Source organism: Grus americana, chromosome 5 (assembly GCF_028858705.1).
Source record: "Grus americana isolate bGruAme1 chromosome 5, bGruAme1.mat, whole genome shotgun sequence".
Lineage (NCBI taxonomy): Eukaryota > Metazoa > Chordata > Aves > Gruiformes > Gruidae > Grus > Grus americana.
Genome location: NC_072856.1, coordinates 34,839,246 through 34,854,303, shown reverse-complemented (window position 1 = coordinate 34,854,303; position 15,058 = coordinate 34,839,246). Strand labels below are relative to the sequence as shown.

The following is a 15,058-nucleotide window of genomic DNA, read 5'->3' as shown; positions in this document are numbered from 1 at the left end:
ATCCTCTTCAGGTGGGAATGGCTAAACTGGAACAGCTAAGAGAAATAAAAAGATCCCAGATGAGGCCTACAGGGACACTGCTGCATAGTCTCACCTCCACTGCAACAGCTCTTGTGCTGGGGACATGAGTCTCAGGGAAGGACAGTATCCATCTGGGCAAGAGTGTCCTCTGGCGTACTGGATGCACCTGCAGTAAAGAAGACTCCAAGGACAGGAAGCAGCATGGCAGGAGGTGGCTTTACAAGGCACAGAGCTAGCTGGCTTTGAGATATCAAAGACGAAGGACTGCACGGTAACTTGCCTGTCAGGTGCAAAGGGAGCGGACGTCCTGGGATCTCCCAATAGCTCACAAGAAAGAACAGGGTCAATGGTCAGTCTGTATCAGTACTGGCAACACAGTGAAGTGTCAGAGGGATGTTCTGTAGGCTCAGTTCAGGTGACCAACCAGGATACTGAAGCCCAGGACCTTCATAACCACTGTCATTAAGAGACTTATTAAGAGCTCTATATGCTAAGGGCAGACAGAGATCAGTAGTCTCAATGCATGAATGAGGTGGTGATGCCGAGAAGGGAGTTTTAGATACATTAAGAAACAGGGTACCTTTCAGTTCAAGACTGACCTGCAAAAGAAGGACAGGCTGCCTGCACCTTAACTGGAGTCAGGATGAAAATTGCAGCAGAGCATTTAAACTAAAAGCTGGGGAAAGCTAAAAGGCACAAAGGAGCTCTTGATTCAAACTGACACAGTCCCAAAGGGGTTGTAGCTAATGCATCTCTGAAAACGCTAAAGGAAATAAACAGCTTAATACAACAAATAGAAAAGGCAAATCAGACTACCCTCTCTGTTCTAGATACTCCTTAAAACTACAGATAATAAATTGAAACAACAACAAAAAAAAACCACTCTACCTCAATATTTCTCACTTTTTTCAATTAATTCAGGCAACAGCAGTGGTAAATACATTTTAGCCCCTTGTATGACAGACTTTGTTGTTTGTTCCACAGTATCAGAGAAATGATCCAGTTATGCTATTCAGCTGAGAGAGTTGGGATTGTTCAGCCTGGAGAAGAGAAGGCTCCAGGGAGATCTAATTGTGGCCTTCGAGTACCTGAAGGGGCCTACAGGAAAGCTGGAGAGGGACTGTTTCTCAGGGAGTGTAGTGACAGGACAAGGGGTAATGGGTTTAAACTAAAAGAGGGTCGATTTAGATTAGAGGTTAGAAAGAAATTCTTTACTGTGAGGGTGGTGAGGCAGTGGAACAGGTTGCCCAGAGAGGTTGTGGATGCCCCATCCCTGGAAGTGTTCAAGGCCAGGTTGGATGAGGCTTTGGGCAATGTGGTCTAGTGGAGGGTGTCCCTACCCGCAGCAGGGGGGTTGGAACTAGACGATCTTTGAGGTCCCTTCCAACCCAAACCATTCTATGATTCTATGGTTCTATGATTCTATGCCATCAGAAATACAGATACACAGTAAAAGTAGGGCCTGCTGGAGTCTGAACACAAGCTAAGTGACACAAGGTACATAGAGACAGATACAAGAGGTTACACGAGAAGCAAGATCACTTCATATTTTATAAGTTTTCTGGAAGAAATTGTTGAGTTCTTGCATGGAATTGCTTTGACAGACAAGAGAATAAGTCAAAGGCTGTAGAAAAAAAGCAGACTAAAAACAGAGCCTCCATGCCCAAAAAAATTACAGGCTTTTTCCCCCCCCCCAAGAGAACTGGCAGAACAGAAGGAAGGACCACATTTGGCAGGAAGTAAGCCAGACTATTCATGATGGAGAAGAATGTAAATTACTGTGTTGAATATCATAACTGATAAAGCATTTAAAAAGGCAGCAGTCCACAGCAATCTCCCAGCAATCCACAATGACAGCAAAAGACCATCAGCAAAGAATAAGACAATTAGAGCCCTCCCTGCCATCGCCATTTCAACGTCACTACTGCTTTTGTTACTACCATAATTGCCATTTGCCTTGTTGGGCTGATCTAATGCCTTACCATGAGAGGTTATGCGATTTGTTATCCAGCCAGCCTTCCAATCCAGGATATTCTCCTTATTGCAATGTTTCTATGGAAGCTCGTTGACTACAAGGCACCAGTTCTTGTCCCTGCTTCCAGCTGCTAAATCTAATTTAAAGATACTAAAAATAAAAAAGGCTTACACGTAACAGTACTGTTCGGAAAGCAAGAGGCTGTACTTCCAACAGGGATAGCATTAATCAGCAGTGAAATCAAGAGAGGTATAATACAATAATTGTTTCACTGGTATTTCTGCCATTTGCAAACTTTCTAGCAGTACCTAGCCCACTCTCAGTGCATTTTGAGAACTCCTTCCTTGTCACTTAGTGAGACAGCAAGTCTAGGAAACATAACACAGAGAAGTCCCAAGACTTTGGACTTCTAGTTCAGCTGTTGCCCCAGTGACCACCTATACTGGACACCCAAGAATGCAGAGTCATTAACAAATTCTGTGATGGGCCAGGGGGGCAGAAGGGGGTCAAAAGAAGTACAGCATGAAAACAAAACATTATCTTGATCATTTGGGAGTTTTTCCTCAAATATATACAGCATGTGTATAAAAACCACTTTTGTTTCTCTCTGCAAAACACTTCACATTGATATTCCCACTGGTACACATAAAATCTATGGTATGATATCAGAGCCTCATCATACTCAAATTATCAAAAAGAAGTGCAGTTTGTACCTTGTGTTAGGAAATGTGATTACAGGCTCGTCTCCATGAAGATGAAGGAGCAGAAAGGCACAATAGCAGATGGGTGAACTCCAATAACCTACTCAGAGAAAGGAGCCCCTGCCCCAACCCCTCTCCAGGCTGTCGCAGGGGACCCTCAGCCCCATGGGCCAGAGGTGACCCCCATCCATGAGTCTGTGTGAGAGGCTCCCCAGGTCTCCTTTCAAACTGAGGGGGTTTAGCCCAGGGGTATGGGAGTCATTCTGGGATGCAGGGAATGACCATTTTGGGATTGTACAAAATTTCTTATGGGATGTTTATGGCAGGGGGAAAAAAAGGGGGAAAGGGAGAGTTCAGGGTGGTTTGGGGAGGAACAAGTATGGGAGACTAGAGGGAAAAGAGGATAAAAGCCATCTATAAACTGGCATTTGGTCAGTACACTTGTCTGGCCATGCCTTGCATCTGATCAGCACAGTCTATCCTGTCTTCTCATTAAACTCCATTTCCAACTCTTCTCATGGGTGAGAGGCTCTCTACTCCATAGGTCTGTGTGCATACAGATGTCCAAGTGAAGTAACTAGAGTCAGACAATGGGACATCAGGGCCCACACATCAGGGTGGCAACAACTGGAGAGACCAGAGAGTGTGTATTTGTGTTGGTGTGTATATCGGTGTGTAATCACTCCTGAACATCAAGCCAGACTAGCCAGCAAGTAGGATAACACACTAAGGAGGCAAGTATTGCTGTGGCCATAAGTCTGGGCCAGATACCAGGTGGGACAAGAGGGCTCTGAAAGTTGGCTAGTGGGTGACCAGGAGGTCCAAGCCAGCTACTGGAGAGACCTTGGGATTTGGAGGTCAGCTACTGGTAAGGTCATAGTTCCAGGCCAGCAACTGGGTGTCTAAGACCAGCTACTACAGAGGGATCCATATCGATGTTCACATATATATGTGCTTATGTATTTTACACTAATGGACTTTTACCCTGAGCAGTTAGAGAGGGGAAGAGGACGAGGCCATTGGTGCTCTTTGTAGTTGCATGAGTGCTGCATCTTCTTTCTATATCAGTCTGTGTGGCTGCTGGTACATATATGTATGTATGTGCCTCTTGGGAATATGTGTTCAGCTCTGCAACGGCTGGACACAGACCTACAGCAGGCTGACCTCTGTCAGCCTATGTGATTCAGCAGCAGATAAACACTTACCAGCATCTCTTCTGAGTGGGAGAAAAGTATACAGTTTCCTGGATCTTGAAAAACATTCCCAGTAAGTGGCAAACTTACTTTTTCCAACACCACACAAATAAGAAATTAACTATGAAAGATGAGCAGAAGAGAATAAAAACTTCATTGAAGTGCTCATGGTGCCTGCTTGATAGCAAGCCATTAAATGAGATCAGTAACAGAACTAACACTATTTAAAATTCTTTGTAACTGCTTGGGTTCATTCATGCCTGAAACACTAACTTACTGCCCATAATATCCAACACAAAAAACCCTGATGTATCTAAACTTTCACCAAAGTTCAAAACAGTCAGTGATACATGCACCAGCTGGCATTTGAGCAAATGTAACTCACAATGAAAAGCAAAACGCGACAGCCAGTCACTTAGTTAAACAGCTCTGGTTCATAGCTGTCATTAAAGTGTTCAAATGGGGACTACAGACAGTAAAATGACTCGCATCAATCAGTTTCATCCTAAATAGGGATCAGTTTAACATCCTCAACACACACAACGTTTAAAGACATCAGCTAACCACCCCCACCAGGTGTCTGAGTAACACTCCAGCATACAGTATCCCCAGCATATCAGGCACTTGCATTTCAGGTATAAATCGTTGCCCCTCACACATTTCCATGCTGGGTAAATCGTTATTTTCCCAATGCTTGTCTTTTAAAACACAGCAGTGCTATCCGAGTAGCCCCTCAGCCAAAGCCAGACAAGGCGCCTCTGCTGAAGCAGAGGAAGAAGGGAGGTCTCCATAGCAACGGAGACCACAGAGGCTCTCACAACCCCTCTTCTTCACCCACTCCCAAAACTCAGTTTTTCTTCTGAAGAGAACTGCTTAGTAGTTCACTGAAAACACATAAAAAGCAAAAGCATAGTATCTATTCCAAACAGACTTTATCAAGGATGCAACCTGAGCTGGGCTAACTGGTGCAGGGTCCATTATTCCTGAGGCTTGGAACTACTCACACAAAAATGCAGGGGAAAATTATTATCGTAATGTTACGATACTCTAACATGTTATTACTATGCAGTTATTATTACATGCAAATATTACCACTCATATCATTACTTGATTTTTAGGCAGTCACTTTTTGCTCTGCCAAACTTTAACCATTTCAGTTAATCAGCAACAAAGTTAATCTATGCAAAATGCCTAGTTTAGAAGATTTCATCTAAAACAATTCTAATTTTTCTAAGAGTGACACCAGTAGAAACAAAATATCATCCTTCCCATGCCCAAACCTATGGTGCACCTTTTTTTTCCTCCCCTCAGATGGTTCTACCCTTTTTGGGGGCAGGGCTACAAACTTTTGCTGGAGCTATTGCAGACATGCCCCTCGTTCTCTAAAAATTCTCAGTTTAGCCTTTAATCAGGTACCTGCAGTATTTTTTACTGTAAGATTCCCTTCTTCCTTCTTTATAGAAGATGCCTGTGGCAAACTTCACTGGTAGCTATTCCAAGATACAAATATTTATTCCTTATGCTAGTATACATTTGCCTTTACAAACATGTTACCTAGACTGCCAGTTAATGTAGGATTGTATCCCAGGAGGGATCTGTTCCTTTATAAATTAGGTGCTGTAACAATTCCATTTTACATCTCTCTGCACAGATGTCAAGACAGGGAAATGAAAATCAATTTTAAGGGCAGGGAGAGGCTGGAGCCAAACAGCTTATGGGAAATCCTCAGGAAAAGCAGCAAGCCTGAAGCCTTGCCTCTTCTTGTCCTGCAGGACACTGGGAAGGCAGCAGGGGTTCGTTCACTTTCCACTTGGAAAGCCAGTATGTTTCAAAGCGCACGGTTTTCTTTCAAAGGACATCTCCCCTGGGTATCATCACAGTGTGGTTAGAAACCAGGAGGTAACCAATCTAACCCACAGCTTTCAAAAAAGTGCTATAACCATTAGAGTTCAAACTGTATCAGAGCATCCTCAGCCTCTCCAGTGACATTTCTTTCTGTACAAACTCCAACTAAGGCACTGATCTACAAGGTCTGTGAAAGTTTCCTGGATTTGGGATTATTTGGGATACTTTCTGTGCATTTTTTACTAACTGTAAGGTGCATATTCAGTCTGGGGAGTGGACACTGGCACTGAGGACATATTTTTCTCATTATAATTTTCATCAATTGTCTAGTGTGGGGTTTTTTCCTTAAATGTCTGAAATTAATGATTTTTTTAAAGAAGAAATTCATGCAGTTTTATCTACATGGCTAACGTGAAAATTGTGAACAGACTCAAATAACCTCAGGAGCACATACAGACTCTCAGACATGGGAAATATGAAAAGAATAGAAACTACAAACTGGGCTATAATCTCACCTAAGCCTAACATAACACAAACATTCAGCTACACCCATGCTACAATCAGTAAAAGCACAACTCATATGAGTTCCCCCATTTAACTGCAGTTATAATGGTATGTAAATTTGTATGTAAAAAAGTGAACTATGGAAAAATCCATGTTAAGAGTGACAAAGCCTATATCCTGATCTCCCTTAAAAATGTTATTCCTGGTCTTCCTTTCCCTTTTGAGAATAATAGAAGGTGCTATTATCCATTGCATTTCACCCATCAATTTTATCTCCCTTTCAAGCTAAGCTCATGTGCATGCTGGCTACAGGTGCTCTTTGGAGGTCCTCTTCTTCATTTCTAGGATTCCCTCTCACTGTTTGTACTCAACTGAAAGCAGCTGCAGCCACCTCTGGCAACCTCTCCCTGCCAAAGCTCAGAAGTAATACTCCCTCTTCCTTCTGTCAAAGATTTGGTTGCTGTGCTAAAGGAATAATTAGTCTCTGCAGATTGATTACCTCTAATGGCAAGAGAAAAATATCCTTTGTAGAGCAATATTGCTTTATTTCTATATTCACTGCAAATCTGATCTCAAGAATCTTCTTTGATAACAAGGAAGCTAGTAAAAAGTTACTTGGTTTGAAAATGAACCCTATGTCATCTTAAGCCTTAATAAAAGCATCTTTGATTCATCATTCATCAGTTAAGTTGTCACCTACTGAAAAGTCATTGTCCACCTGTAAGCTTTTTCAAACTAGCAACAGCCGCAAGAGTAAAAGCAGTAACTCCATATTCTTCTGAATCAAATAGCTAGTATTTTTTTCACAGTTACCATTTTCAAATACTCTATTTTCATAAACTGTTAATCCATTTTTGAATAGCAGCCAAGAATATACTAGAGCTTTTTGTTATTTTCTTTCCATGCTGGAGAATGGGGTGGAAGGAAGAAATTATCTGAATTAAAAAATACTATAAATTTCAGGTTACAAATTTAAATTCTTAAATCTAATGAAAAACAACCTATAAACTTTGCTCTACCCCTTTGACCTCAGACTGAACAATGTGAAGCCTCTATTTCTTCCGACTGTGAGTATGCGATGAGTAACACCAACAGCATTGGTGATCCCCCTTTCGCAGCCTGGCTGCTCTGCTGGGCATTACTGAAACATATTGCAGCGGTAGTTGCAGTCCTACCATGCTGTAGTTAATCATTAAAAGCCAAAACAGCCTGAGATATGCCCCAAAAAATGGAAGAGTGAAATCACTGCATGAGCTCCAACTCACTATTATGGTCTTCACAATGACAGAACAAGAGAAAATCTAGAATGCACCCAGTTTACACAGGTCTTAGAAGGTGGAGAATGGAAAACAAAACCCAAGAAATACTTTCCTAGGGTAATACTACAGATCTGTTGTGCATGCTTCTCAAATGGCAGAAATTTCTTTACCTTAGGGTCCTCTTATCTGTAAAGCAAATGCGGATCTGCACAACCAGCTGTAGCTCCCAGTCTATTACTCGCTATGGAAGAAGCCAGCAGAGTCCCGCCCTCCTGGCTCATTGATCTCAGTCAGTCAAATCACAGTCTTCCCTTCACTGCAGTAGCAGGCAACAAAAACTGCTCTCCCCTTGAAAGGCTCCTGAACTTCCTGGTTCCTCAACTTGCCCTGTGAGAACATGCCTTATCCACACATGGCAAAGGTACAGACAAGCTAGCACAATCAGAGAGTCATGGGCACAACTGTCAGTGCTCTGCATTGCTCTAGGACATGCAATTATTATCATCACAACAAATCATACAGAAGCTGAAGCCTAACTATTCTCCAGCAAGAGGAACCAACTTCCCATGGACATGGGAACACTACAAATTTTCCTTCTCTACCATTTGAGTGGAACTTGTCAGTCTTCTTCCAAATAAATCACTACACAATCAGCAAAACTCATCAAAACTCTTTTTCTGATTCAAAGAAAAAAATCCCAAGCAGAACTTTACTCCTGCTGAAAGAGGAGCAACTTTAGAAACTGAACAAAAAGCTGTGCTTTTGTTATTAATTTGTATCACTGATGGCACTGCTACTATGGCAATAGTGGCAGAACACTGTCAAGTGGACATACTCAGAAGAAAGACTCTGAAACAAGAACCCAGAGACAGACAAACAGGGTAACATGCCAAAATGGAGAATATGGTCTCCATCTTCAAAACTTTAGTAATTTGACAGGGCAGCAGTTCTAAACCTAAATTTTATTTTATCCTTCCTTTTATCAACTTCACATGAACAACACTGTCCCTTCAATAGTAGCCATTTGAATCTACCCACTAAGGACCCTAGCCAGTTAAGTGCAAATTATCATTCACTTCCACAAGTAATCCTGATTTCATCATCTTGGCCACATCCATTTGGTGGCAGGTGGAGGGAACTGGCCTGAAACACAGGTTAGACAAAACAAAACAGTTCCTACAGTTCTTACAAGGCAGTAAAAAAATTATCTAACCTGAGACAGGCAGAATACACAGAGAATTGCAGAGCAGACAGATCTGTGTGGGATTAGTGGAAGTGAAGCAATCAATCTCAAAGAAAATCTCTACCATTGTCATTCTTCCACTGACGACTTCTACATCTTTCAAAAAAAGTTAAGACATGCAAAGCTCGAGTCTCTTGACACCTTTTACTACACAGGATTAAGTCAACCGAAGGGAATCAGTACTGACAGCATGTGTTGCTTCTCATGTCACACTGCTCCCATCTGCATCATTCCAGTGGCCAGTAAAAGCAGCTAGTTCTTCCCATTGGTACCTTTCACCTTCTCTCATATTTAAGGTAATGAAAGTTGCAGCATTACACACAGAAATTCAACACAGTAGCTTTCCTTTTGCTAAGCCAATTAAGGGCAATTGAGGGGTCCAAAAAAACAGTCATTCATATGACAGAGTTGACAGAGGCAGTATAATTATTTTAGCTTCTGTTTTCCTATAGTAACTTCTCTACAGTTACTTACAGCAACAGATTTAATCAAACTGTACCTGCACAGCTATGGCCTAAGCAGACTACTGAGTGCAACTCACCTGACCCCACACCAGAAACATGTCTCTACACATGCACTTGTCATTCCAGAGTTCCTGAGGCACCCAGTCTCTTGATTTCAGGGAGTACCAAGTACACGTGTGGGTCAGAAAAGGAAAGTGGTAATGAGAGGCATGGGTCTTTTCCTAGTTCTTCTGCTTGTGTGCTTTTCTGTAACATGTTCCACACACCCTGATCCAAGTAAAGTTCAAACAGTGGAATGAGAAACACCAATGGCAAGCATTTTACTGGTTTATTCCAGCCCTGCCCTGAGCTGATAGCTCACATGCTAGGAAATGCCCTTACTATGAGAACTGCCATTACTGTCCATGGAGCTGCACAGGAACACAGTGTTAACAAGGCCTTCTAGTCTCATACATACTCAGTACCTCACCTTGTGCATTTGGTAAATAAGCTCATCAACATATGCAAAGCATTTAAAACTCCCCAGATGAACTCCCCAGTTCACGCACTCAGCTAAGCATCACAGTTTGCAAGTCTTGAATATACTGCAAATCTTTCCTTCACAGAGGCAAACCAAGCTGCTGATCAGGGTAACCAAATTGACCAAATTTCTCCCTCCAATGCCTCCTGTCTTGTGCTGAAACCCTGTGGTAGTCTACAGCCAAAGGAGTGCAGATTTACCCCATTTTATTCCTCAGTCCTTGAATATTAAGATCATAGGTAGTGTGCTAAGCAAGAACTTCCACACAAGCAGTGGAAGAGCAACAGTAGAAAGGTTGTGCAAGCAGACTCAAAGTCACATGAACAGCTATTTAAAACTGTGGCATTTAAGCACACTACAGCTTCATTAACTCAGTAACTCATGACCAAGTTATCTGAAGAACTCTCATCTCTAACTGCCCTAAATTATAAGTGACTTTTAGACTAATAATTATGTTTTGTCCATTCCAAATATGGAATAATGTGATTCTTTACAAAATCAGAAATTTGTAACAATGGAAGCTTTCTACAAATTAGGACAAAAAACAATAGGAAAAAAACCTGCCATTTAGCAAGCCTCTTCTTGATACTTCTGGTTGGTTCTGCCAGTTAGATCCTCTGACATATGTGTTAAGGTCACATCCAGGTTCAAGCTTTGGCAAGCTGGTGACAACTACATAATCCCTTTTAAAGACAAAAATTCTAGAATCTAGTATCATTGTTATTGCTACCTAAAATAAATAAATAAACAGAGGATGTGCTTTCAATGTATTGTAAAGTAACCATAAAGAAGAACAGTTTGACTCTTTCTCATCCTTAGCAGATATCTTGAAACTCATCATAGCACTGTCATTTCACAACACAGGGAAAACACAAGAATTTCTCCTACTGTTAGAAGTCTCCCCACAGGTCTCAAATAAGGGTCTTAGATGGAACTTAAACATAGTGTACATCTCTCTCACAACTATCACATTTTTCTGCGCAGCAGGAACCCAAATTAAATTCACAACCCCAACTCTGATTCTTCCCTCCTGTAGGACCTGGACCTCTCCATGCTGTAGACTGCTGCTTGTGTCAGACCCCAATGATCGTTATCAAGACTGAGACATATACATTTGTTCCCTTTCAAGTTGGAAGCAGAAATCATTTCTTCCTTTCAAAAGGGTAGCGCTATTTTATCTGATAGCAAAGTGGCTTGGGCACGCGCTGACGTTGTGGGATGTACAAGTTGCACATCTACCCAAACCAGAAAGGATTCAAACCCACACATCCCACCTCTGAGGAGAGTGCTCCTCCATCTCATGCTTTAGGGGGGAAGGATTGTCCTAAGTCCCCTTGAAGGGTTTCCCCTCTGCAAAGAGGGACCTGAGACTCACTGAACCAAAGAACTGCTATTCTGTAGCTCAGCTGAGGGGCTCACCTGATGGAGAAAAGAGCTGAATGCCACCCACGCTCTAAGGACCATGGCAGAGAACAAAGATAGATGAAAACTTAATTAACAATGTTCATGCAAACATAATTGTGAGGTAAATATCAAGGTGTTCTTCCCTGATGATGCACAGAAAGTGTGCAGCATGTGCACAAGCAAAACTAGCACGTACGAGGGTTGAGCATGCAGGTACCAAAACCCTGAGGCCTTCTGGAGATTGGGGCTTCAGCTTCTTTATGGCTTTGCTTCCATTCAGTAAAGTGGGAACAGCAGTACATTCACAGGGATGATAGGGGAAGACATTTTTAAAGACTCTCAAGTTTTCAGTGTGTGTCATAGATGTTCTTAAAATAGTGTTTCAGGGCAGCAGGGAGACTGAAAAAGAAGGCAGTTTCAAAAAAATAGTTAAAATTGGTTTCCATCACTGTAAATTCATGAAGCCCACTGCTAACACTTGTCATTGGACTACTGTATTTTCATATTTTAAAAAAAACCCATGATTTTCTCTCCTGTTTTGCTCTTTGATAGGCCTGGAGAAGTTACTGATCTGGAAGCTTCATCAGCCTCCCAGCCATCCAATTTGGCAGATAAACCCCTTAAAGCAGATCCAAACCTTTTCAGAGAGTCCACCTCTCAAAAGAATACTGCAGGCGTGCCAAACCACGACTTACAGCAGTCTTGCAAAATTTCTAGCTATAGTATTTTTTTGGTTGGTTGTTTTTTAAAAATTCCTAGCTGCTTACATGTCTGTTTTCTTCGTCAAATAAAATTGGAGGACCCATGCTCATTAAAGTAAGTCTGGACATATGATCCAAATGTATGCTCTTAAGACTCAAAACCCAAAAGATAAATAACTAAAATTCTGACTTTTCTCATCCAATCTTGTTATTTTTAGGACACTATTTGCTGGCCAGCATTTTGTGCCAGGCACTATCCAGCATATGGAAGAAGATAGTACTTTCCCCACACTACCTATGCTTGGGGAATAGAAAAAAAAAATAGAAAAAATGAAAGAACCATCAGGATTACCCCCACAGGACAGAGGAATAATTGAGGCCAGAAGACTCAGTGATTTACAGTAATAACCAGTATCGCTGACTGAGCCCAGAGTTCAGTGCCATTCCAAGACTATGCTTACCATTTTATTATAAATTATGATATTAAATGATATTAAATATTACCAAGAAGAAATCAATATTAGAATTAATTACTATGACCACAGAAATGGATTTGAGCATTACTCAAGAACAGGAAAAACAAAAACAAATCCTTGATAATAAGAGCCAATGACTATCAACAAAGTCCTACTGAATTTTCCTAAGAGAGCTGGAGACTTTCTCAGTCGAGCCTCGTGTGAAAAGCCTCAGCATTTCCAGTAACCAGCTTTGAATCATTTGGATAACAGTGGAATTTTATTGAAATCCAGCTTATTGATCTCCCAAACACTGCTAACTTGACTCACCATCAGGTTTATTTCGTTTTTCTTTGGTAAGAAATGCACATGTATTCCTAACAAAACAACACACTACAAGCACCTAGAAAGCAAACGTATACCCATTTGTAAAGTTATATGGCAATATATTATCAGTTTACTACCACGTATCTAAACTGTATGATTCCTACTTTAAGGATAACAAGTAGGCAAGATTGCACACAGTTATATATATTTACAGCATAAACTATTTCCAAAGGATTCATTTAAAATCTGCAGGACTCAAATATAGAATTACTGCAGTGTGCAACAGAAATTCAGCAAAACTTGTTTAAAACACCCCACATCCTTTTCTATGGTAAAAAGAACAGATCCCACTACAGTTGAAAATAAGAGTGTAATCAACCCATTTAATTTTTGCCCATTTAAATGCTGATAGAAAAGTTTACTATACTGTACCAGTTCTCATCTGTGGTGAATAGCATTATAGTAACAGCTTTTACACATCAAAAACCCACAGAGAACTTGAAATCATACACCTGAGGACCTAAAATGCAAAAAGAAGAGTCACTAAGGCAGCAAACGATGCTAGTTACCATTTGGTCTGCAGTCCCTGACCATCAGATTAAACAAACCACCACCACCACAACAAACTCCTGCAACACCCACTTACCCAGCAAAGAGCCTATGAAGATGACAATTTGCACCGTGGTAGTGAAATGCCTGTAGGTCTGCTCTTCGCCGTGCTCCTCGCCCTCCACAGCACTGGCCCCACTGCCGTTCCCACCCTGCCACACCATCTGCCCAGCCGAGGCGTTCCTCATCTCCAGGGCTCTGGTGACAGCCTGGTACGGGACGTGCTCGCTTTCATTCCTTGAGATCCAGCTTTTGCCATACCCCATGGCGAAGTTCCTGCCTTCCTCACCACCGCAGGTTATTGAGCCCCTGCCTTTTAATGCCTGAACAGAGCCCACAGGCAAAGAAGCACTTCTGAGGATAAAGCCTCGTCTCTGACACTCGGAGGCATCTTCACAACATTTCTGTGTCCTGGAGAGCAGAGTTGGCTTTTCACGCTTCTACCTTGTAAATCATGATAGCCAGTAAAGAAAAGCAGAAAATAAAGCAGGCTCCTCCTTGTGATCAGCTGTCCCGTATTTCTTGCTTCACGGTGCCACAGCATTTCCTCAACATGTTTTACTGCAATAAACGTGGATGAGGAAATCACAGTCCACACCGCCACTCATCTTCCTAACCTCGCCAGATGGTCACCTCGCATCGGCTGCATACACGCCTGCATGCACAGACGTACTATATATACATTAAAAACAGTTTGGAAAAGTTGGCGGACCACGAGCTCTGTCCCACCGCTCCACTCTCAGCCTTGCCGATAGCTTTCCTCACAACCTTGAGAGAGGAAAGACACCTCTTTCCCCGTGGCACATCTCCTAGCTCTCTCTTCTCTCCTTCTGCCCGCTCCTCCTGTGGTGAGACACGGCTCCGTCCCGCGTCCCTCCTTGCTCTGTGCGACACTGGATGCCAAGAAGACCCTTACATGGCACCCAGAGAAGCAAATGACGGCTCAATGGCTTCCACTGCACTCCAGCTATTTCTCGGGGAAAATTAATTTCGTTTTGAATCCCAAGGTCGGGGGCACTCGAGCCTCCAGTGAAACAAAAACCCTCCGTATGATCCTGCGTGGCCCCCTCTGAACGCGCCCCGCACCGAGCGCGGCTGGCGGTGACACCCCTGCTCCTACGTGCGCCAACATCCCGGCCCGGGCGCCCAGCTGCAACCCGCTGCTGCGGCCCCGCCACTCCACACTGCGGACAGCCGCCAAGCCCCGCCGCCCGCGGGAGGTGCTGGCCCGGCGGGGCGGAGCGGGCCGCCGAGCTCCCGCCTCCGCCGAGCTCCCGCGGGGCGGGGGCGCCGCCATCACGTGGCCGCGGCGCTCACTGCGGTCGGCGGGGCCGCCATTTTGCTCGGGAGCGCAGGGCCGGGCGGGAAGTGCTTGTTGCGGCAGCCACGCAGCCACAGCCGGGCCGGGCCGCCCGGCGCTCGTGTGCGTTGGGCAAGCGCCATCTGGAAGCCAGACTTTCTACGCTGGTATTTTAAGAGGCCCGTAACTCTGAGGACACAATTTCAAAAGACAGTGCTAACTTCTATCTATACATATTATTTGGTAAAATAGACTTATTTTTTTACCACTTAAGTTGCCAGGGAAGCGCCTCTATATCTGCTATAGGGGTAATAAGTTTGGGTTTTAATTGTGCAAAAAGTGTACATCCATACAGCGGGTGCACATTTGCCTTCAAGATTTTAGGAGGACAGCTAGTTAAAAAGCCAAAAAAAGGTTTTTCAGCCATTGGCCAGCAGATCTGGAAGTGCCCCCTGGGAGCACAGCTAGTCACGAGTATCACCTCTGCGCAGCGAGGCTTTTCCAGGGACCCCAAGCCAATACATTTCTGCGTCCTGC

At 43.1% G+C, this 15,058-nt stretch overlaps 1 protein-coding gene across 1 annotated transcript in view; it reads right to left on the bottom strand.

Annotated features, from left to right (window-relative positions):
* The window catches only part of GPR176 (G protein-coupled receptor 176), a 51,929-nt gene extending 37,520 nt beyond the window's left edge, over positions 1 to 14,409 (bottom strand). Inside the window, exon 1 of the mRNA XM_054827247.1 lies at positions 13,259 to 14,409. Coding sequence (XP_054683222.1) covers positions 13,259 to 13,487 — 229 coding nt within the window. The 5' untranslated portion in view covers positions 13,488 to 14,409. The remainder of the gene's footprint in view (positions 1 to 13,258) is intronic.
* Between the last annotated feature and the right edge of the window lie 649 nt (positions 14,410 to 15,058).